This window comes from Gorilla gorilla, chromosome 4 (assembly GCF_029281585.2).
Source record: "Gorilla gorilla gorilla isolate KB3781 chromosome 4, NHGRI_mGorGor1-v2.1_pri, whole genome shotgun sequence".
Taxonomy (NCBI): domain Eukaryota; kingdom Metazoa; phylum Chordata; class Mammalia; order Primates; family Hominidae; genus Gorilla; species Gorilla gorilla.
Window position 1 is genome coordinate 148,020,388 of NC_073228.2, and position 23,695 is coordinate 148,044,082.

Here is a 23,695-nt window from a genome sequence, read left to right on the forward strand (position 1 = left end):
GTGATAACACTGCCCCCTTCTGTTACTCTAGATTGTTAATCCTGATGACGTCTCAAGTCGGCTTTGATGATTTTGACATGAATTTTTGATTTCCAAGAAATGCTCACTTAAGGCAGAAGAGAAAGGAAATCATATGTTCAATGTGATACACGATTTCATTCTATCAAGTTCCGCCTTTTTATAGTTCGCTTGATCATTACGTTTTGTCATGAGGTTTCACTTCAATTGCATTACAATGGGAGATTTTAGACCAGGGAACGAATAAAGCGAAGGATTGTAACAAAATCAATTAATTCATCTATTTATTTGTGTTCTAAGGGGTTACATGATTTCTTCTAGTTCCTAGAGCTTTCCTATTTCTTCCCTTGGAAGTTAAAGCAAGCCACTGGTTCAGGCACTGTGGCTCTTTCATTTATGACAGAACCTTTCAGATTTTAAGAGCAGTTGAAGAGCTGTGAATGCTGGTCCTTCACATATCAAAAACCAGCACCACTTTCTATGAATATCACTATTTGTGAAATGATTTATCTCAGAACTTTTGAATGTCTCTGTAACCATTTTTTTCCCTTTCCTTATCAGCCCATTTGTATGGAACTCTAAAAAAGGTGAGGCCAGATAGCAGAGAGCTTTGAATATACACCAAGGACTTTGGAGTTTATTCTATGAGCAGTGGTGAGCCAATTAAGATATCTGGGCAAAGAATGGCATCTTTAGAAAGAGGACACTGTTAGCTTTGTGTCAAATGAACTGAGATGTAAAAACTTGAAAGGAGGAAGAACATTAACAGGTCCATATAGAAATACCACCACCTGTACCCCCAAAATCCTCGCTAGCTTTTCCTCATGTATTCTACTTCACTCTGGTCTGAGACATCATCATATATCACTAAATCCCTGTAAATTCTCCCCACTGATCTCCCTACAACTAATTTTGTTTCCCTGACAATCTGTTATCCCCATATCAGCCAAAGTCACCTTTTAAAAAGTAAGCAAACCAGAACATGTCACTTCTAACTTTAAATTCCCAATGACTTCCCATAACACATAGAATGAAATCTGTGGTTTGGTTCCTGCCTACTTCTCAGACCTGCACTCTCACCCTTGCTCATTGGGATCCAACTTGCTGGCTTTCTTGGTTCCTTGAACAAGCCGAGCTTAGTTTTACCTCAGACAGCTGAGCCTTTGCTGTTGCCATTCCACCTGCCTAGAGCACACTGTTCCCAGCATTTCACATAGCTGGCTCCCCTCCCCAGAGTCTCAGCCTGCAGTATCAATCCTCTTCTCCTTGCCCCAAACGAGATTTTTTAAATATTACCTATTCTATTTTATTCATAGCTCATTTCACTATATGAAATGATCTTGCTCATTTATTTGTTTATTTGTTTATGATCTGTGTGTCTGGCCTATAATGGAAGTTCCATGATGGCAAAGAGCTGGTCTGCTTTATTCATTTCTGGATCCCCAACACATAGAGCTTATAGCTTAGTGTTGTGCCTGGCTCATGGCTCCATAATTATTTCTTAGTCAAATTTGGGTAAAAGGCAAAGAACAAAGGTACGACAAATGGAAGCAAAGAGAAGAGATATCTGAAAGAAGTATAGTAGAGAAAGTGGGTAGACTTAATTATTGAGTGTTGGGTGCTAATGGAAAGGGAGGGATCAGATGATGGATTTTCACTTGGACTGAGAAACCTGTGATGCTCTTAACACAGAAGGAGAACTTGGAGAAATGAAAAAGATGAGAGTGGAAACAGATATTTAGCTTAGGACTCGAGTGTAAGGTGCTGGTAGATCTCTGTAAAAATGCCCAGCAGGTGTATGGAAGTTGAGAAGAAAGCAAGGCCAAGCATTTAGGTGTTGCAGTCATTTGCATACAGTGAAGATGGTTCACCGAGACTGAATTAGGTCAACAAGGGGGAATATTTAGGAAGAAAGAAGAGAACATTAAAAATGTGCAGACTTTCACTCAGATATCCTTGTATATAAAGCACCATGCTGGGACAAGTGACATCTAACAAATGAGGAACAAGCTCTGGCGCTTATGGGGCCAGAGATGGTGACACTGATAACTTGTCAAGTAGAAAATGTGTTATCCATGTGGGAAACATTACAACACTGCCGTATGGTGCTCTTTGACTTATCCAAACCACCTCTCAGTAGGAGGCTCTGCATCCTCAAGGGAGATTTATATGATTGCTCTGTTTCCTTCCCTTCACATCTGTAAGGGATCCAGAGTAAGGATTGGTCAATGTTAGTGATGTGGCTCTACCCTGAGCTCTTGTGGAGCTAATAATTAGAACAGTTTGGGGAAGGGGAGAATTCATTTTTTAAAAGACACGAAGCAATATGTTTGTAATAGCAAATGATACATTTGTTGAGCATTTACTATGGGCCAGTTAGTGAACTAAGCATTCAACATGCATTATTTATTTAGTTCTCTCAAAACTCTGTATGGGAAGTACAATTATTACCCCTGTTGTACAGATGAGAAAACTGTGGCTCAGATGTATGTAACTTTCCCAGCTGGTAAACAATGGAGGTGGGATTTGACCCCAGGACTCTCTGATCCCAAAGCCCACCCTTTTAACCATGATGCTCTATTGCTTCTCTGTGCAAGAAATAATCATTTTTAGTACTTAAATTGTGTTTTGGTATTTTTTGTGAATACTATGAATTTGTGAATACTAGGTGAACTTAAGGAAAATTTTATTTGCAGTAATGAAAGGTGACCACAAATCCTTCAATGTTGTCATTTTGTGCTGATCAAAAGTAACTTGTTCTTTTATTAGATCTCCTTTGTGTCACACACTTGCCTTAAAGAACTGTTGCTTACACCGTCAGCTTCCCCAGACCCTCAGGATATCCTTAATTACAGGACTCCCTGTGTATCTGAAATAGAAATAGTGCTTGAAATCCTCCTCTACCACCATCCCCCAATGTTAAACTATAGGCATACCCTGTTAGCATGGGGGAATCTCTTCCTGGAAATTATCACATTAACTAGATTGATGCTATATGTGCCTTTGGCCCAAGACGACTTCTATTTACCTTTCTTATCTTTCTGGGTTGCTGCAAGGCTTATGTTGTCCTTCAAAATCTCAAAGGATTTCTACCAGGCAGCAAATGTCTGCTGATCTGGGTTTCTTAGACCACCTCCTTGGGGGCATCTGAGGTTGTTGCAGTGCAGCCTGCTTGCTACCATCCAGCACCTTTCATGATTTTTGCAGAATCTCCAGCACCGTTGCTTGGTCACCTTTTGTCAGCCATCTTGAGCTTCAGTGTTCACTGGCACACAAGGAACCACAGAAAGAGGGAGCTGGTGGAGTCAACAAATGGAGAGGGAAGGGCCACTCAAATGGCTCTTAGTCTTCACTGGCTGAGAACCAAATACAGATTAGCTGTACGGTAGAGTGCTGCAACGGACTTACATTTATATACACATATAAAATATTTCTGAGATAATCAGCACTCTAATGAATCAGCCCTGTCTGGAACAGCTCTAAATGAATTCTAAATGAGTGCCTCTCTGATTTCATACCGAGTAAATGTATAGTAATGCAAAGTGGCACTTTCTTTAGTTCATCAATAATTTATTAATGGGCACTTTGTTCTAGGCATGATGTTCCTTAGAGTTTCAAAAGATGACTTTGCCTTTGGTTGCTCTGTTGCTCTCATAGAAGTTTTTCCTCTTCTCTTAACAGCAGTCATCACTTTCTCCTGTGTGCCAGTTGGCTCCAAGTCAGACACAGGTGTTTTCCCCTATTGGATTATAAGCTTAGTGAAGGTAACACTCATGTTTGATTCACTATTACATTCTCTACAAAGCCTAACATAGTTCCTTGTACAAATAGATACATAAATATTTGAGTAAATGAATGATAATAAGAGACATGGCCAAAACATTTTAAAGGAGCTCAAAACGTATTTTGCTGGACTCCAGCAATCTTAGCTGTCATTACTATGTGGGGCTCTAGGGAAGGACTCTATGTCGGCTCTGATTGGCCAGTGGCTCTGCAGGTGATCTTATTTTTTTGGAGAGAAGCGAGTTTTTACTATTGTGAAGCACTTTTATTATTGTCAGTGCCTCACAATAATAAAACTCCATCAGTCACTTCCATTGGGCAGTTACTTTTTCTTTCTTTACCCTTATAGGTATAAATGACCTTGGACCAAATGGCAATAAAAGGAAGGTATTTTATTACTGTCTTTGGGGCAAATAAAGCATTTATTATTTCTCCATCCCTAGCCCTTTCATCTAATTTTTAATCTTAATTTATAATTGTATTATATGTCCTATCCAGGAGTAATTGCAGCTTCTATGTCCTGTATTATGGCACATCAACAACACAGATGTATGTAACTACTCTCAAGACCTCATTTAAATATATGAAAAATTCAAGAGATGGTTCAAGGGACACCAGGTTGAATCCAGGTTCTATCAGATACATAAATCTTTTTTTGTGTCACTCCATTTGTTCATAGGCATTCTTTTTCCTGATTAATGGCAACCAGATTTATCAGGAAGATATACAACACTGGCTCCATTTCAAACAATTGTCTGATGTCCTCTGGCAGCTATTGGAACTGCACATTGCAATGGTACCAGCCTGTCATTTTGAGAGACCCCTAGGGTAATTGTGAGATGTGCTTGAGGCTCAGATCATTGTCTGTAAAGGTAACATGCAATTTCCTTGGCAGCAGCTGTGCAAATCTGCATTGTACAGCAAAAAAGGTGATGTTTCCTACCTCATATTTGAATTATGTACTTTGGCCCCTTAAATCTTGTGCCCGGTATGTGTGTCTATGTAGGTCAATCATTATCAGGCATTCTAACTCCATAACCCACCCTACACACATGTTTGGAAAGAATGCAGAGTAACTGATGCATAAAATAGTTGGATTATAATTGTCTGGTACCTTGACAAAATACTTTTTCAGTAAATCATATTTTTCAAGCATATAAGCACTTTTTAAAAAATAAAAACTAGAATTTTATCATTCTGATGTAAACTTTTATCCTAAAAGCAGTGTCTTATTTCTATAAGCTTTTAAATTCTGAAACATAAACATATATATTACTTATCCTTTTGGATTCATGAAGGGTCAGTTCTCTGATGCTCTATTCATAAACATTTCGTTTTTCACATTTGGAAACAACATTTCAGGAGTAAAGAAAATTAGATATGCTACACTCTTAGATCACATGCTTGTTATATCCAGCTGAAACTTCTGGATACCACTGGCCTAATTGGTGGTTTATTCTTTCATTCATTCATTTGCTTGTTCATTCTCACATCCCTTTGACAAATATATATAGAGTGCTTACTCTTAGCCTGGCACTGAACTGCGATTGGGGATATAGTGGTGATATATGCTGGATTGTGTTGGTGTTCTTTGTGATGCCAAACCAAAATATATTGGGTACACAATGAGCATATTTAATAAAAGAAACTGTATGCCCAAATAATTTGGGTGTAGTGAAAAAGGACCTCGGAATCAGACAGGTTTGGTGTGATCCACTGCTGGTTACTTAACCTCTTGGAGGCTCTTTTATTCTCCCCACAATGCTAACATTTCAGGATTGTTTTAGGAATTAAGATAGAAAATGTATGTGGAATTGCCTGGCAATTGGGTCAGTTAATTTTATTAATTTGTTTGGCCACAGGCACAGACATGAATCTTTTAAGAAACTGGTGTCAGTGAAATTTTGAAAACGGAAACTCTGATCTCTTACTCTTTCAGGAGTGTTTCTTTTAAAGGTTTCTCTTTTTTCCATTCCAATTTGACCCCACATCGAAGACATGAATACCTCTTTGTAGTAGTGGGTTAAGAGAGGGTGGTTTTCACAGTCAGCTTATTTCTCTCGGACCTGACCAAATGAAAAGATCCCTGCTAGCATGTAGAACTCAATGTCTGAGAAACAAACTGGAATCAACTACCTTATATTCCTAACCAACAGCTCCATCTGATATGACCCTATCAGCTTTGTAATTGTTTCATTGGGCCATTCTGAGGATTTCGCTCTTGGTTCTGCAATTAAATTAAACAAACATTAATTGAGCATCTCTCAGATGCCAGACCTTGTGCTACCTGCTTGAGGGTACCAAGAATGAAAAATGACCCCTGCCCCATGGATTTCTTGCAAATAATTCAAAAGGGAAGGGAAAAAAGTGGTATTCAGAGCATATCTGCAATTCTCAGCTTTGAGTCCTCAAGTCCTCTAATAAAACAATTCCATTTTGCTCCTTGAGCTAAATCTTTCCATTTGTTATTTGGTATTTGCCCTTCTTACTTTCTGCTGTTCCCCATCTGCAGATGCCACTGGTAAGATTCATTTCAGCCTAAGAGTATGACATGTTTGGATTTATTTGTGAAAAATGCCTTCTACAAACAATCGCTATACCAAAGTGACTGTGCTGAATCACTGTAAAATGATGTGATCTGTTTTGAATGAGCCAGTCTGTTCATTCACTTTCTTCTATTCATCATCCTTTGAAAGGTGTAGATACTTTCCAAGTTAGAAGCCCTGTTTTTAAATGAACTAATTATCAATCTCCAAGGGCAAATGTGCTTGGAGTTCTGAGTATCACTTTACTTTCTCCTATTCCTCTCCTAGAAGGGAGAGCCAGGCTTTCAGAAAAGGGATCAGTAACATCAACAGCATAAATGAGTAAAGTGTTTGCTCATGATTATATAGCTGGTAAGTACCTCTTTCAAACTCTGTTCTGCCTGATTCTAAAACCTGTTTCTTTTCTTTACAAACAGGATTTTAAAACTCTATTTCCTTAAGTTGCTTCAGGGGATTCCACAAATTCCATTTACACATATATAAAACTATTTAGAAAAAAATTAAAATGCATTCTAAAGACATTTGAGATATTTATTATTGCAAGTTCTGGAAGATTTTTTAAAAAATAAATATTTTTGAACTTAACACCTAAGCTGATTCTGATTTCATTCCACTTGTATCTGTTGCATATTATGGAATGACAACAAAGACATCTTTTGAAAGATGGGTTCCCTAGGTAGGAGATAAAAGGTTGATAATTACTGGCTTGCAACTTACACTACTGCTTTACCGAAAGATATATTACATAGTAAATAGAGCAGACATAAAGAAGACTCCACCAACATGTGTAATACAGTTTAGCTAACAAACATCCCGCAGGGAATAACACGACATGGATCAACAGGCTGTAGGTGAAGGACTTCAGGGGAGGCAAAGGTAGGCGTCTTGTTTTTAGGGCTATTCCTAAAATAATGCATGTGGATTTAGTAAAACCAATTGTATGAGAATCGTGCAGCTAATTGTGCAGCTATGTTTTTCATTTGCCAACCCATTTTCAGAAATAAGTATATTTCTGTTGGTTAGGCTTCATGCTGATGAGATCACAGTTTTAAAACACATATGTGGGAGTTGGCTTTACTTGACTTCATGGCCAAATTGTGCACTCCTAACTTTGACCATTTGTTCCAGAACAGCTTCCTTGTTTTTTTTTTTTTTTTTGAGACAGAGTCTCGCTTTGTCATCAGGCTGGAGTGCAGTGGCAAAATCTTGGCTCATTGCAATCTCCGCCTTCCGGGTTCAAGTGATTCCCCTGACTCAGCCTCCCGTAGCTGGGACTACAAGTGCGTACCATCACACCCGACTAATTTTTTGTATTTTAGTAGAGACAGGGTTTCACCATGTTGGCCAGGATGATCTCGATCTCCTGATCTCATGATCCGCCCACTTCTGCCTCCCAAAGTGCTTCCTCGTTTTGAAGACAAATTTAAAATGTGACTTCACATCTGTACCTACTACAGAAATGTATACTTGCGTACACACTCACATACATGCACACCGCAAAAATTTTAGACCCTGTGAATATAGTCAGTAAAGTTGCCTTTATGTCTGAAGAGCAGTACTTTTTTTTTCAGGGTAGCATAATTTTTTTTTTTTTTTTTAAAGATCAAATCTCAAAATTATAGTTCACTTAGAAGAACTTTATCCTGTAGAATTCTGTTCGGAGGCACAATGGTGATACAGACAGCTTTTGCTTTCATTTGTATTTTATGACAGTGGAAATCAGGAGTATTTTCAGGGAGAAACTGTGAGAGAAATGACTTGGCTGAACATCTGCTATGAAGCTTTTATCTGAATCTGAGGCTGCAGTGGATGACCCCGAAGGATCTCCACTCCCAACTTTTAGATTATACAAGTCTAATCCAAATTCTTTCTTGCCAGGCTTCACATTAACAAGAAAGATCACTGTTTGCTGCCTTCTTCATCTGTTTCTTACATAGCAAATTACTTCCCAGAATGTCTGAAGATTTGACAGCTGTATTTGATCTTCATTTTGTCATTGGCCATGATATCTCTTTAAGGGGAGACGGTTTCATTTTATAGATATGGAAGCAGAGGCCATCTGAGGTTAAATGGTTTGTCAAAATCATATGTGAACTATGTAACACCAAAGGCTAAATATGGCACTAGGGATATTTCTGAAAATAAAAGGCAGTGCCCAAGAATCTATAACTTTGTTTTCTTTTTGAGGTAGGGTCTCACTGTGTTGCCCAGGCTGGTGTGCAGAGGCACCATCATAGCTCATTGCACCCTTAAACTCGAGACTCGAGGTATCCTCCCTCCTCAGCCTCCCAAGTAGCTGGGACTATAGGAATGCACCACCACACCAGGCTAATTTTTCTATTTATTAATTTATTTTTGTAGAGACAGGGTCTTGCTGTTGCCCAGCCTGGTCTCAAACTCTTGGCCTTAAGCAATCTTCCCACATCATCCTCCCAAAGCACTGGAATTACAGGTGCGAGCCACCTTACCCAGCCAATGTAACTTTAAATTTTTTCCCCCATTGGTAGGATTTTGAGTTTGTGTGTGCATTTGCATGTGAGTGTTTGAGTCAGAGACTATATGAAATCGGGCTTTGCATCTCAACTACCTAGAACTGTGCTGGACACAACATAGGCACTTAATAAATCCATGTAGTATAAATGAAAGGGTACCAGGGAAATAATCTTGTCTGGCAAAAGACAGTGGCATTTTCATTTTTAACCACTGGGATACTGATTATTTTCAGTTCCCCACTCTGCCACCCCATCTCCCTCACCAAATCCTGAAATTCCTCCATGAATAATAAATACATTTATAACAAGCAATGGTCTTAACCTGAATTTTCATACTGAAAAGAGTAATGATTTTGGGTGTAGAACTCAATTTCTATGTTTGGGCATCTTTTGTAATTCTTTATGCCTCAATTGGAGTTTAACAACAATGAATACAGATATTTTAAACCACTAGCATGAACACTAATGACATTTATTAAGCACTTGCTAAAAGCCATGGAATGTGCCAGAGAGCTTACATGCATCTTCATATTTAGTCCACGCAACACACCTGCGAGGCAGGTCTTTTTATTGCCACCATACCCTGGCTCAGAGACATGAGTCTCCTGTTCAAAGTCACACAGCCAGCCAGGCAGAACTGGAAGAGGGGTAATGACTGACTGTGGTGAGGACTTGATGGTCATCCCTCCATAAACAGCAGCTATTAAGATAATGGTGATAATGCAGGAGTCCTTGGGAGCACATAACACGATGAGTGTGCAGCATCTTAGCATAAGTAAGTTTATGAGGTCTGTTTCCTCCCTGATAGCGAAGGCTGTCAGCATGAAAGCTATCTCTGCTTGAGGGCAGAGAAAACTTAAGGATGTGTTAGGAGTGAGAATGTAGAGAGTGATCACATTATTTCAAAATTAAAATAGTCCTTTTGAGAATATACCCTTCAATATTTGGCTGTGCATGTGAAAGTAGGAAACAGAGGCGAAAACATATTTTATCAATTTCACAATTTACCTAACATACGTCTTGATTTGCTATATGCTTGAATATTACAAAGAACAGGATGGAACATTCTTCCTTGCTCTTCCTCTAAGAGAAATCTGTTGCCGTATGTTGTTCAGCCTTCAGTCCGGGAGTGCCATCCCACAGTGTTTCAGCGGAGAGCTGCCAGGAGAGAATAATAACACTAGCGGTGTTATTTGCTGACACGAAGGCTAGGAATACACTTACAGCCTAGACTTGGCTTCTCGCCTCTTGTTAAGGCACCAAACAGCCGGGCTTACCGACAACTTCCCTGAGACACATTCGCTTACTCTAGCACTATTTAAATCTCTTTGTGGGGTGTATTGCTTTATTTCCTTTAAGTCTTTTATCTTTTTAATCTCACCTCTCATTCGTTTTCATCCCTGAGACTAAAGAAACAAGAAGGAGTACAGATCTGGGGATGTTAACCTGAGGTCTATGAACCCCAACATGAATGGGCTTCAGGCCAATCTTGAACCAAACCCCTGATCTCTCAGAAGATGAGGGAGGCCTAGACCATCTTGCTTTTCTGAGGTTCCATTTAGATTAAAAAGTAGATATGCCCAAATAGAGTTAGCAAAGCAAGTGTTTATTTTTAACTGCTTACTATAATAAACAAACTGTTTTAGCACACAACAATTAACAATATGATGCAATATAATTGTGCAAAACAGGATATTTACAGTGTTTATGAAAAATACCAATTCAAAATGTTTCAGGTGGTATGATCAAATCATGGGTTGCAAGATTAAGGTTGTCTGGTGAATGTTTTCCATTTTTCAATTCTCAGAGTGTGTCTCTGTGAATGTATGTGTAATCTCACTTCAAAAAGAAGTTTCATAGTCAAAATTTGAGGAATTCTGCTTATGTGAATCATCAACCACATGGCCCCCCCACTGGTTCCTCTTTTTACTCAGCCTTTCCTGAGAGGTTCTGCCTTGACAGTGAATGCAAACTTTTATGCTTGTGGGTTCATTTCCTAGGTTTTATTAGATTCTCTAAGCAGTCCATTTTCCAAAAAAGGTTAAGAACCTACTTGTCTCAAAAGTAACCTAACCTATAAAACCCAGACCAATGAACAGAACTCCTTATTTTAAAAATTCAGAATATTCTTCTTTTATATTATAAAATCTTCTAACTCTGCAATTTAAAGTAATATTAATACTCTTTTTAAGAGTATTAATATTAATTAATATTAATTATTGGCATGCTTTTTAAAAACATGTTTAGTAATCTTGAAATTTGTTGTTTCAAATTTCAAGAAAATGTCTTGAAATTTGTTGTTTCAAAAAAAATCTTGTTTCTTAAATTTGCCGCCTCTCTATTCCTATTCAAGAATATCTAAGGTTAAAATGAGGATGGTTATCCTGAAGAGTCAGTGGTCTAAAGCCCATCCTGCTACTCTGGAATCGTGTGACCCTGAGGAAGTGCTGACCCTCTCTGTTTCTCAGTTCAGCATCTCTAAGATGAGATAGTTAATTTTCATTCCTCAAGTCTGTTTTAGCTCTAAAAGATGATGATTTTTCTTACTCTGTTTCTCCACCTACTGCCATACTGTCCCTGCAATGTTTTCATACCTGAGCTCCAAAGCTATCGTCATGGCGTTTTGACCTACTCTCTTAGAAATAAAACATTTGCTTACTTTACAACCAAAACCAGTACTTAATAGGTCTGAATTCAGATTTATTTTGTCTTTGACCTGATGTCAACGAAATATTTATTTTGTTGTCATGGTGAGCAGTGCATGCCAAGTAAACTTAGATCACTATAAAAACTTAAAAATAAAATAAAATCTAAATGTTTTGGCCCTATTAAGTTGCCAGATACAGAGCGGCACTGATAGCTTAGGGCACTAGATGGCGATATAAGTGCATCACATAACAAACATCTTCTTGATTGGTCCAGCATTAAAATCCTAATGATTGAGGCCAGAACAGGTTAATGCATTAGTTAAAGAAACAAAGTCAAACATAATCAGGTGTAGGAATGTTAGCTAACGCTCTGAATATGTTCAGTAACCCAATGCTTATTGAAAGAAAAGATTGTTAAAGTAGAAACTAATTTATCCTACTGTTGAGCGTATCTTCAAGCTAATTTTTTGGGCAAGAGTTGGCAATAAACACGTTTCTCATAAAATGTGTATAATTCCTAAGTTCACCTCCATTTTTGGTTTTCACTTTTTAAAAATGGCAATTGTTTGGGATGGCGTGTGCCTCACATATATTATTCATTGACCAAGCACTATATTCTTATCAGGGATGTGAGCCCTAAGACACTGGTGTTTTAAAGGGGAAATGGCCGACTTACTGTAAGCTGTTGGCTGGGCCATTATTGACTGGCAGGCTCAACTGGAAGCACTTTGTTAGTGGATTAGGTTGCCCTGGAAATGCCTTCCTGAAACTCTAATGATGCACTTAAGGGAGCCCTCTGGAACAGGAGTAAAATGTCTTTTAACAGGAGTGCCTTCCACCAGAGTCCTCTTGGGATGACTTGGGAGGGGCTGGGGGCACGTCCAAAGAGATGCGCAGTAAGGAAACAACCCCAGAAAAAGGTTGCAGGTATCAATTTCTTACAGGTAAGCTAAGATAATGACTTATGGATGTACACTGTGGGCTTTCTGTGGGTGCCGGTGCTTCATGTCTTCATTTTGAAAGAGCATCATTAATTTCAGAGACAGTGTTTATGTATCTACCTATCTACATATATATTCATAGTTATTTATTTATTTGCTAGGGGTTGTGGTGGCAGGCGGATGAAATAGAAAAGGAAAAAAAGGGAGAATTTGAGTGAATATGGTTTAAATCAAAGGATTAAAAAAAACACTTTGTAGTTTGAACACTGGGGTCATTTGGTGTGCGTGTCTGTGTTTTAAAACAAGCATTAGAGGGATATTTGCCCTCCAGCAGGAAGGAATTCCGTGAACGAGGAGGGGGGAGGGGGGAAGATTTGTAGATTTTTCAAATAAAAAGTCAGTTGTGTTTATCTCATAACTTACCTCTTGGGTAGGGGGCAGGGATTTGCTGTGGGATGGTGATGGAGGTAAAGACAAGGAAGAAGGAAAAGGCCCTCGGAAACTCCAGACTCCAGGACAGGACAGGGAGGGAAGTGGCTGCGCAGCACTGCGTCCCCGCCCCAAGCCCCGCGCGCCTGGCAATCGCGTGCCCACCGCCGGAGCGCGGCGTCCCCGTGCAGTCCTGGCAACCTGTCACCGAGGAGGACGTGACTCGGAGCTGCCTCCGCTTTCTCCAAGCCATATTCCTTTAAGATGATGTAATAGTCATTTCCCTGGATGGTTTCTTGCCTGCACTGCTGAAACAACAGCATCCGAACTGCACTGGGAACTGTGGAACCACCCAGCTCCGCCGCCAGAGAAGCCGGAGCCCCGGGCCCCCCGCCGGCGTCTCTGCGCTGCGTTGGCCTCTGGCTCCCACCGGCTCCCACCTGGCTGGGAACATGGGAGTCCGTTTGCCCTTGCCGGCAGGTGCGGTGGCTACCTGGGACCCTAGCAGGGCACATCTCTCCATCTTTCTGCTTCTAGGCTTTCTGAAAAGCTTCTAAGTCCTGGTACCTCTTGCAACTCTCTTCTAAGGATCCTTTCCAAAGATTTCTTTTTCCATTTTTCTTTTCCCCTGGGGAAGCTTTGGTTGAATATTTTCTCTGCTTTACTTCTTCAACCCAACCACCTCTCATCACGGCTTAACTTTTTTGTGACTTGTTTTAACTTAAGATACGGAATGAATACATATGTACCTACATACATACATAAATACAAATAGGCATTTATATAAATGCATATATATAATAGTTATTTTCCAAGAGCACACCTCTCTGGCACTTTTCATTGATACCTCAGTCGTTTACCTGTTTGGGATTTGACAAGATCCAGACTCAGTTTGGCTGTGGATTTTGATTGCTTTACAAATGGTTATTATTTTTTTTTCACAAGAATTGGGTCTCCAGCACTCACTAAGGTAAGCTCTAAGACTTATTGCTTTTCCTGTCCAGCTGAAAAAAAAATTCCCATTTGGAAGTGGAAAATTGCATGTTTCTTTTTAATGTAGACTTACAAGTAAATTGTTTTTCATACTAATTGCTGGAGACAGAGGCTTATAGATAAACATGTAGACACAAAATAGCATGAGAGAAGCTATGATTTAATTGAAGAATGGCTGAGATCAGTAGTTCCAGAGCTGCTTATGTAAAATAATCTCTCTCTCCCTCCCTCTGTTTTTCCCTCCCTCCCTCTCTCTCTCTCCAGAGGACTCTTTTTCTGACTCATTCCAGGTTTGAGGAAATAATTTTTTCTCTTTTCCTTCAGACGGACATCTGAGTAACTGGGGAATTGGCCTGCCTTGCATGTGAGCTTGATGGAAGATTGGATATAGACGAGTTGATTATATTTTATGAAGTAGCAGCTCACTACCATCCACCATCCAGGGTTTAAACTACTTTTTCAGCATCACTTCACCTATGGACTCTTATACATTTTGCTTTCTTGGGGGAAAAATACTGGGATAAGAGGAGGTCATTTTTTAATAAGTTAGCATCCTTTTCCCTTTCTTACAAGTTGATCCAAAGGATAAGGCTGTGACTCCATTGGATTGCACCTTTAAATCAAAATAGCAGCAGCAGAAGAAAGGGACAATGGCTCTGAGTGGAAACTGTAGTCGTTATTATCCTCGAGAACAAGGGTCCGCAGTTCCCAACTCCTTCCCTGAGGTGGTAGAGCTGAATGTCGGGGGTCAAGTTTATTTTACTCGCCATTCCACATTGATAAGCATCCCTCATTCCCTCCTGTGGAAAATGTTTTCCCCAAAGAGAGACACGGCTAATGATCTAGCCAAGGACTCCAAGGGAAGGTTTTTCATTGACAGAGATGGATTCTTGTTCCGTTATATTCTGGACTATCTCAGGGACAGGCAGGTGGTCCTGCCTGATCACTTTCCGGAAAAAGGAAGACTGAAAAGGGAAGCTGAATACTTCCAGCTCCCAGACTTGGTCAAACTCCTGACCCCCGATGAAATCAAGCAAAGCCCAGATGAATTCTGCCACAGTGACTTTGAAGATGCCTCCCAAGGAAGCGACACAAGAATCTGCCCCCCTTCCTCCCTGCTCCCTGTCGACCGCAAGTGGGGTTTCATTACTGTGGGTTACAGAGGATCCTGCACCTTGGGCAGAGAGGGACAGGCAGATGCAAAGTTTCGGAGAGTTCCCCGGATTTTGGTTTGTGGAAGGATTTCCTTGGCAAAAGAAGTCTTTGGAGAAACTTTGAATGAAAGCAGAGACCCTGATCGAGCCCCAGAAAGATACACCTCCAGATTTTATCTCAAATTCAAGCACCTGGAAAGGGCTTTTGATATGTTGTCAGAGTGTGGATTCCACATGGTGGCCTGTAACTCATCAGTGACAGCATCTTTCATCAACCAATATACAGATGACAAGATCTGGTCAAGCTACACTGAATATGTCTTCTACCGTAAGTACAAAGGGTTGTTTTAATTTTTTATGTGTGTCAATGCTCTTCACAAATGTATATGGTCTGTGTGTTCTCTCCATACCTAAGGAACATGGTTTGGAATTCTTTTTAACTCTTGAGTTGTAGTTAGAGGATTAGAGGTTATAATTCAGCTCTCATGTCTAACCTAAGGCAACTTTTATCCGATGAGGTCACAGAATATTCAAAGGCCTCCAAAATAATAAAATGCAAATGATGTTGGTATATGCAATATGTAAAATGGAACAAGCATGTATGTCTTTTTGTTTTTGCCAGATATTGAACTGGGAAAATAAGGTTGATATTACATCTTGGCTGTTTGTCCACAGGAGCTTGGTATACTCAGTGGGTGAATTACTGTGTCTATTCATTTAGCTGGACTTTGAGGTCTATTAAGCTGGTTGCTGAAGACTTGCTTTCATCAGGGGCTTTGAAAACACAAATGGATGTTGCAGTGAATAATGTGGTCTTGGCTAGATGGCAGTACAGACTGCTGAAAGGCCCCCTGCTCCCCCCAAGTCTAAATTTTGCTTTTAAGGGTTTTACAAATCTGCTGTTTGATTCTGAAGCCTTTTGTACTGAGACCTGAGTTGCACTGCAGACTTAATTAAGCTGAACTTCATTTAAGATCTATCTAAAAGGAACTAGATCCTTGAGAATTGTCAATCACATTTAAACACCTTCAGACAGCTGAGGTGGTAGAATTACTGACATAAAAGGAAGCCAGAGAGGGAAGAAATGAAACAATGATACTGAAGCCTTTTAAGTAAGGGGTTCTTAGAGGTCAGTTCATTTGCTTAAATGAAGATACCCTGCCAATTCCTCATTTTATGATATGGCATTATTCTAAACTATAAACTATGAGCCATTGATCTCTGAAAGGAAAAGAGTAAATCAGCCTGCACTCTTTGGTACTTGATTGTAACTGCTGATTTTCAACAGGCCTAGGAGTTGGGTGAAGTAAATTCCACAAGAAATATGTTTCCAGTGTTAACATTTGATTTCCTCTATTCTTATTCTAAAACAAATCCAGAATTCAGGATTAAAATATCTAAATTTCTTTAAACATAAAAGTAGGACTGAATTTCTTGGACTGTTTTTTTTCCTTAGTTATGTTTATTCATTTGGCAATGGTGCCGGGAACCTTGGTGGAGAGGCTAGTGGGAAGCCAAGTCGTTCTCTACTAAGCTATCACACATTTGGTTAAGACACATGTATTGCATAGCCAGAACAACCTGTGGAAAAAAACGAAATCAGTAATCAGTTCAGGAGTATATTGATGTGCAATAACAAACATCATTTGGTTCATTAATCCTATCTGTGGCCTTTATCTACAATCTATATCTTTCTTTATGCTAGAGCTTAGTGGACAGGTATTGTTTTCTTCCTTTTGGTAAATTTCCCACTAGTGTAGAGATAAGATTCCGGCTTTTTAGCTTTCTATAAGGGAATATGACATTATCTATAATTCTGAAGCAGAAATATCTTCTCCAAACTTTTTGGAGAAGTACATTTTAAAGATAGTTACAATGCAGCTTTGTAATATTTACCATGTTCTCCAATTTTCAATATTTGAAAACATAGCATCGTAAGAAGCTTCAACCAAATAAATGGAAACATACCAGTTCTACCCTCCAAAAAGACCACATTGGATTTATAGTCACTTGCTTACATAAATGAGACCCACACACTGAAATTTATTTGTCTACCAGTGGCATTTCTGTGTTCATCAAAGGCTCATCTGTCCAACACGATTTCCCTTTAGATTTATGTGGACAGGCTCCATTCTCCTGACTATGTCATTTCTTCTTTCTTTGTTGAATTGCTGAGAGATTGCTGAGGAACAGTTTGTTCTCCATCTCTCCATGGACAGGCTAGCACAAATGCACAGGAACTTCATACTAGCAGCATATATCTTGCAAATGATATACTTCCCCTTTGTACCCACCATCCAGAGCTAAGTGTTAACTCTTCCTCTGTCTTAGGACCAATAAAACTGACAGCTGGCTTTCTAGGGTGCATAACAGCTTCCGTGCAGCTGTTTAGCCATAATTATTTAATTAGAAGCTGCCAACTGTGCCTATATAAGCATTAATTCATCAAGCTGTTGTGCTTGGGTTAATGGGCCGAAACCATGGGAGATGCTCTAAAGAAGGGAGTTGGCTGCATGCAAAGATGCTTTTCACAAAGGAACTCAACTTCCTCCTGGGCTTAGGGGGAAATATATATATATTTATATGTGTATATATATACACATATATATGTGTGTATATATGTGTATATATATGTGTGTGTATATATATGTATATATATATATATATACAAGCTCCTTAGATCTAAGGAATTAACAATTTAAGCAATCAGTCTTTTTTAATAACACAGGAATAATGCAGAGTCACTTTGCATAGATCAATATCTCAGTAAAAAATAAACAGCAAGAAATTAGTGCATAGCATGATGGTTCATAATCATGGGGAGAGACTTCTTGTTTCCCTGTTTGCCTATTTTTTCTTCTGAGTCTTCCAAGAAAAATTTGGGAGACCGAAATCTACCTATCAACCATGAATAAGTTAGATTCTTACCTCATTTAAATTTTCATGTGGACCTAGAGTTGATGGTCAATATCAGGTGGTTTTCAGTGTGTGTTTTGTTAGTGTAGAACTATGAACAATGAAAAAGTCAACAGGTGTTTGTATGTGCTTAAGAGGCAGGTAAGAAATGTGTGTGTCTACAGCACTCACACACCAAAATACAGGTGAAATGCTATGGATTATGATTCACTTATATGCAACTAAAAGAGTTAATATGAGTGATAGAGGAACATAGAAAAGAAACGTCTACCCTAGGGGTTGCCTTACAAAGTATTTTAGACATGTCCTTTGCTTTGATTTAAAACGATAAGAAGGTTTCTTTACTACTTTCCCACCCAACTGACTGAATAATTACTTTTCAAGCATTATGTGGAAGGTGAGGTCATAAATATCAGAAAATGCCTTCTTGATTCACCTCTGAATAAAATGAGAACTATGTAATCTGCAAAAGACAAGTCCTGATTTTGAACTAGATACTCAATAACAATTCACATCACTTAGGAACCAAATGACAGGTGCATGGAAATAAATGAACCTTTATTTCCAGAGCCATCTTCTGGTGCCTGAGAGAGTGGGAAGATTGTTCTTGGTTGGAGAGAATTATGCACATTTCCATAAGCCTACTCATGAGTGAGTTACTTCAGCCAAATGCCTGAAAGCACTAAGATTTAAAGGCATTTGCCTCTAATAAAGCTGTGATAACGTGACCACACTTAGGGAGGTTAATTCATAGGACACTTATTCTGAAAACCTACACTCTGAATTCTATGAAGTATGGAAACAGACACACTGATTCATCATCTTTTCAACAAATTGCAGCTTGTAAGTGCATTTTAACCTTTCTTCTCTTTACTTATTTTCCTAAAATTTAGAGTTGCTTCCACAGAAGCCTCTAAATTACCTTTTAGGTGCAGTATATATCTTCAGGATTATTGATTAAGATAGGCTGTTGGAAACAAGTAGATCAAGAAATTATCTTCCATTTATAATTCAGCTGTGTGACCTTGTATTGGGGAGAAATATATGCTTTGGCCACTGTGAATAATTTAGCTAAGATTGACTTTAACAAGCTTCAATAAGAGCATGTGCTTTCATAAGAAAACAGGTGGAAATGCATCTACCCTAAAATTATTCTAGCTTTTTTTTTCTCCTGGCTACTTGAAAGATACAAGTACAGGTTGAGCATCCCTACTTCAAAAATTCCATGTCCAAAATGATTCAAAATCCAAAACTTCTTGAGCACCAGCATGATGCCACAAGTGGAAAACTCCACATATAAGTACTCAACACAAACTTTGTTTCATGTCCCAAATTATTAAAAGTATTGTATACAATTACATTAGGCTATGTGTATAATGTGCATATAAAACATAAATGAATTGCATGTTCAAACTTGAGTCTTAGCCCTAAGATATGTCGTTACATATATGCAAATATCATAAAATCTGAAAAAATCCAAAATCTGAAACATGTCCAGTTCAGGCATTTTGAGTAAGGGATATTCAACCTGTAATAATTTCAATTTTTATTACCTATAGACATATGGTATTGGCACATTCAAAGTGAAACATCAGGGATACCAGAGTGGCCAAAATCATAAGGTATGTGAGGTTTGGTCCTTACACTACCAGCATCTCTCTCTGTGACTTCCTTCTGTTGTCTCACCTTAGCTGCTCCTCTTTCCTTCTGTTTGAGTCATGCCTGCTCTCCAGTTCTTTCTCCCATGCCATAATCAAAGCTCATCAGGAAAAATTCTGCTCTGTCATTATATTTAGAATGCTTTCAAGGCATGATGTTACCTTCCCCAGGGGTATTTGTACATAAGAGCACTTTTAATAGTTGTGGATCAGGCATCCTTTTACCCTGAAGAAAGTGTTCTTAAGATTTGAAGCTTCTTAATTTCTGATGAAAAACAAACCACAGTTTAAGTATAAGGCTTCATTATGAAGTCAGTTTAGACCCATGCTCAGGCAGATATTGGATAATAAAGGGCAGAAGCAGCAGGCATAATTTTTCTTATTTCTTTAAGATGCTGTGCACTGAGAATTGGGCTTAATAGAACAGTGATTTAAGCATGTTAGTGAAGTATTTTATTATACTGTTTTCACTTCTATGCCAAGCAAGAGCTGTTACCTGAGCCCAGTCCCTTGTAGGAGAAGATTAAAATAGTTTCTTCCTGGGTCTGTGGCATCAGGGAAGGTATTTGGCAGCAAGAATTGTGTCAATGTATGGGTGAAAAGGGGAGGTCTCTGAAGTTGCCCCCAAGTGTTCTGATACATTAAAATATATATGATTGGAAAGAGAAGACCAAATGTTTCTAACAGCCTAATGAGGTTGTATCTAATCAAAGAAATTAGAAATGGAAGTAGCTGAGAATGTGCCACAAAGCTCCATCTGGAACACCTCCAAACACAAAACACGGAAAGGAGCGACTACGCATAGGATGAGTGCCAGTCCCATGCATAGAAAGAAGTCTTCCAGAAATGGATAGATGAATGCTCAGTTTTTGCATCATAACGCACTGTTGCTCTTTTTCTTTTGCCTCTGTGATGGCTTTTCTCAAGTATTGTGTTTCTTGGCAAATCAGTTAATTTTTTTTTATTACAGAAATTTTGAAATGTATCCAAATGTAGAGATAATGGCATAATGAACTTTCATGTAACCATCACCCATCTCTAATAATTACACTTAGCACAGCAAGATCAATCTTGTTTCATCCATATTCCTACTTACTTTCCCTTTTGTCGATGCTGGATTATTTTGAAGCAAATCCCAGACATCAATTCATTTCTTTATCCACAAATGCTATGGTATATATTTCTAAAATATAAATTATTTTTAAAAGCAACATAACATCATTATATGGTATTATACCATATACCATTATAACATACAAAATTAATAATTCTTTAATATTATCAAATATCTAGTCAGTGTTTAAAGTTTCCTGATTTCTTCACAATGTTCTTAAAAGTTGGCTTGAATCAAGATGCAAATGAAATCTACATATTATATTATATTTGTTTGCTAATTTTCTTTTCTCTCATAATTTAAAAAATATTGCATGTAACTTATATGCAACAAAGTGGTAAAATGTCCATCTTACATCTCTTTTAATTCCTCCCTTTCTTTCTCTTGCTCTATTCCCTTTTCTCTCTCTGTTTTCCCTTCCCTTCCCTTCTTTCTCCCTTTCTTTCTTTCTTTCTTTCTTTCTTTCTTTCTTTCTTTCTTTCTTTCTTTCTTTCTTTCCTTTCTCTCTTTCTCTCTCTCTTTCTTTCTTTTTCTTTCTTCTCTTTTTTACAACTTACTTGTTTCATGAAATCAAGTTGTCATGTTGAATATCTTGCATTCTGGGTTTTGCTCATCCGTCTCTATGATCTCCGTGATATTATGAACACACCCTCCTCAATCCTTATGTTTTTGGTAAGCTCGTTAGATCTAGACTCCAGATTTTAGAGGCCTAATCAGATTCACTCAGTATTTCTGACAAGTTTTCACAGGTGATAGCAAGTCCATTTTACAGTTTGCATTGGAGGATTGAAATGCTATATGTTATGGAGGCAAGGTAAGGGCGTGTTTTTATTGTTAGCTTTTACATATTTATCATCTGAATCAATAGCGATTGGGTGTATTCTCTCCATTGTTCAAGTTGATTCTGATGACAAAGCAGGCATTCAAAGAGGTCCCTTATTTTCTCTCCAGTCATTCAAGGTCTAGTATTGCACTTCCATTCTTGTCATTAGATTAGGCTACCATTCAGGTGCTGCAGTGGTAGCCTGCTGAGCTTACCAAGATGTGCAGTGGGCCCTGTTGACTATGAGAATCATTTTGGGTAGAAAAGTTTGCCTTCTGGCTATTCTGATTTTACATTTGAGTATCTTTGTATTCTTTCAATTGTGCTGAAACTCCACTGAACTTACCATTTGTGTTTCCCAAGCTTCTTCTCTAAATGGCATTGTTAGTCACTTAGTTGCCCAAGGAGGAATAAAACATAGGTGACATTCCTGATTCTTTCTTCTCCCCACTTTCTCCAATCTCCAACAAGTCCTGTTGGTTCTTCTCCTTCATCTCCCTCAGGTCCATCCTCTTCTTTCCATCTCCGCTGATGGAAAGGCCATGAGCATTCCTTTATTGCTTTTCTATACTATTGCAAATGAGCTTAAATTTTTCTCCCCCTCCCGCATCCAGTATTTTCCCCTTTGGATCTATCCTCCTTGCTGCAAATATGATGAGATTTCTAAGGAGTGACTGACCATGTCACTCCTTTGCTTAAAGTTCATAATTGTCTTACAACTGCTCTTGTATTCAAATACAAACTCTTTAACATGAACCACATCCTTTTGTGAAATCACTTCTGCTTCCCTCCTCAGCCTCTACTGTTGCCATTCTGCCCTCTTTGCATTTATAACCTTAGCCATAACAGATCTTTTTTAGTTCTTGGATACTGTTGTATACTTGCACGTTCATTTTTTGTGCGTGATGTTCCTTCTGCGTGGAACTCTGCCTCCATCTGCTTTGATTAGCTAAATGTTCAGTTTCCCAATCCAGAAGTTACTTCTTCTGGGAAGACTTTCCTAGTCCACCATACCTGGATTAGGTACCCCTTATCTTTGCCTCTTAAGATCCTATTTTTCTATATCACATCACATATAATAATGTATTCTACTTGTTTATTTACCTGTCTTTCCAACTGTAAGCTTTGTGAAGCCAGAAGCTGTATCTGTCATCTTCATTATTGTACCTGATTCAGTGCCTGGAACAAATGTAGGTATAGTACTTTATAAATATTTCTTTAGAATGCATTTTTAAAAGTTCTTACTGCAATATTCTGTTTTGGTCATAGATGCTACTGTCTTGAATATACTATTGTATTGTCTCTTAATAGAAGAACTGGAGGGCAGTGATGGTTTGATTGATTCTTTAAATAATAATAATAATGTTATTTTCTAACTTTCACTGAGTGCTAAGCATTTTACATACTAGTTGGAATTCTCACTGAAAGGTGCTCTACTCTTAGCACCTGTGCAAAGATTCTAGCTCTAGGGAACTGAGAAAAACACTTACCAGCAGCAAAGACTCCTGTGGTCTCCTTTTAGTTGGTGCATCTAAGCAGGAGTAAATTGAAGCTGGATGTGACCAGGGTTTAAGGAGCAACCCAGGATTCAGAAAAGTGCTGCAAAATTAATAAATATCCCCAATAGAAAAAGAGCTCTACTAGAAGGCAAACTGTACTGTGAGACCGACAAGGTTGCCTTCTTAATTTTCTTACTGCCAAAGTATTCCATTTCCTCTTCTCTTCCCATAAATGTTAATTATCATTTCTTAATGCCAGAGGCAGCATAACATAGTGGTTAAGAGCCTGGATTTTGGTGCTCAGGCAGCTTGAGGTTGAATCTCAGCTTTGCTACCGCCAGATACATGATCATTAGCAAATTGCTTCCATGCCTCAGTTTCCTCAACTGTAAAATGGAAAGGATAACAATAGTACTTGCCACATAGAGTTGTTATGATAATTAAATGGGTTGATATATAGAAAGTGCTTAAAACAGTGCCAGACACCCAGTCAGTGCAATAGAAGCCTTAGTAAATATGAGGACCTCTGGGAATACTGGCATGGATAAGACATAAGTGCTTCCTTTAAATAACATATACGATTCTTTCTAATAGTCCTTTTGAAAACTTTTCCCAGTTTATTGATGTTAAAACAGGTTAAAACAAACAAAAATACACAGAAGTCACTTTATAAGAAGAAGT

At 38.5% G+C, this 23,695-nt stretch overlaps 1 protein-coding gene across 4 annotated transcripts in view; it reads left to right on the forward strand.

Moving 5' to 3' along the window:
* KCTD16 (potassium channel tetramerization domain containing 16) overlaps nucleotides 1–23,695 on the forward strand; it is a 314,992-nt gene that overhangs the window by 20,816 nt on the left and 270,481 nt on the right. Inside the window, exons 1-2 of one of the 4 annotated variants that reach the window (XM_055389284.2) lie at nucleotides 13,022–13,337; nucleotides 14,175–15,332. In XM_055389284.2, the coding sequence (XP_055245259.1) occupies nucleotides 14,501–15,332 (832 nt within the window). In that variant the 5' untranslated portion in view covers nucleotides 13,022–13,337; nucleotides 14,175–14,500. Of the gene's footprint in view, nucleotides 1–13,021; nucleotides 13,828–14,114; nucleotides 15,333–23,695 lie in introns of those variants that run through there. The other 3 variants (XM_031011737.3, XM_004042748.5, XM_004042747.5) reach the window with 3 other exon arrangements.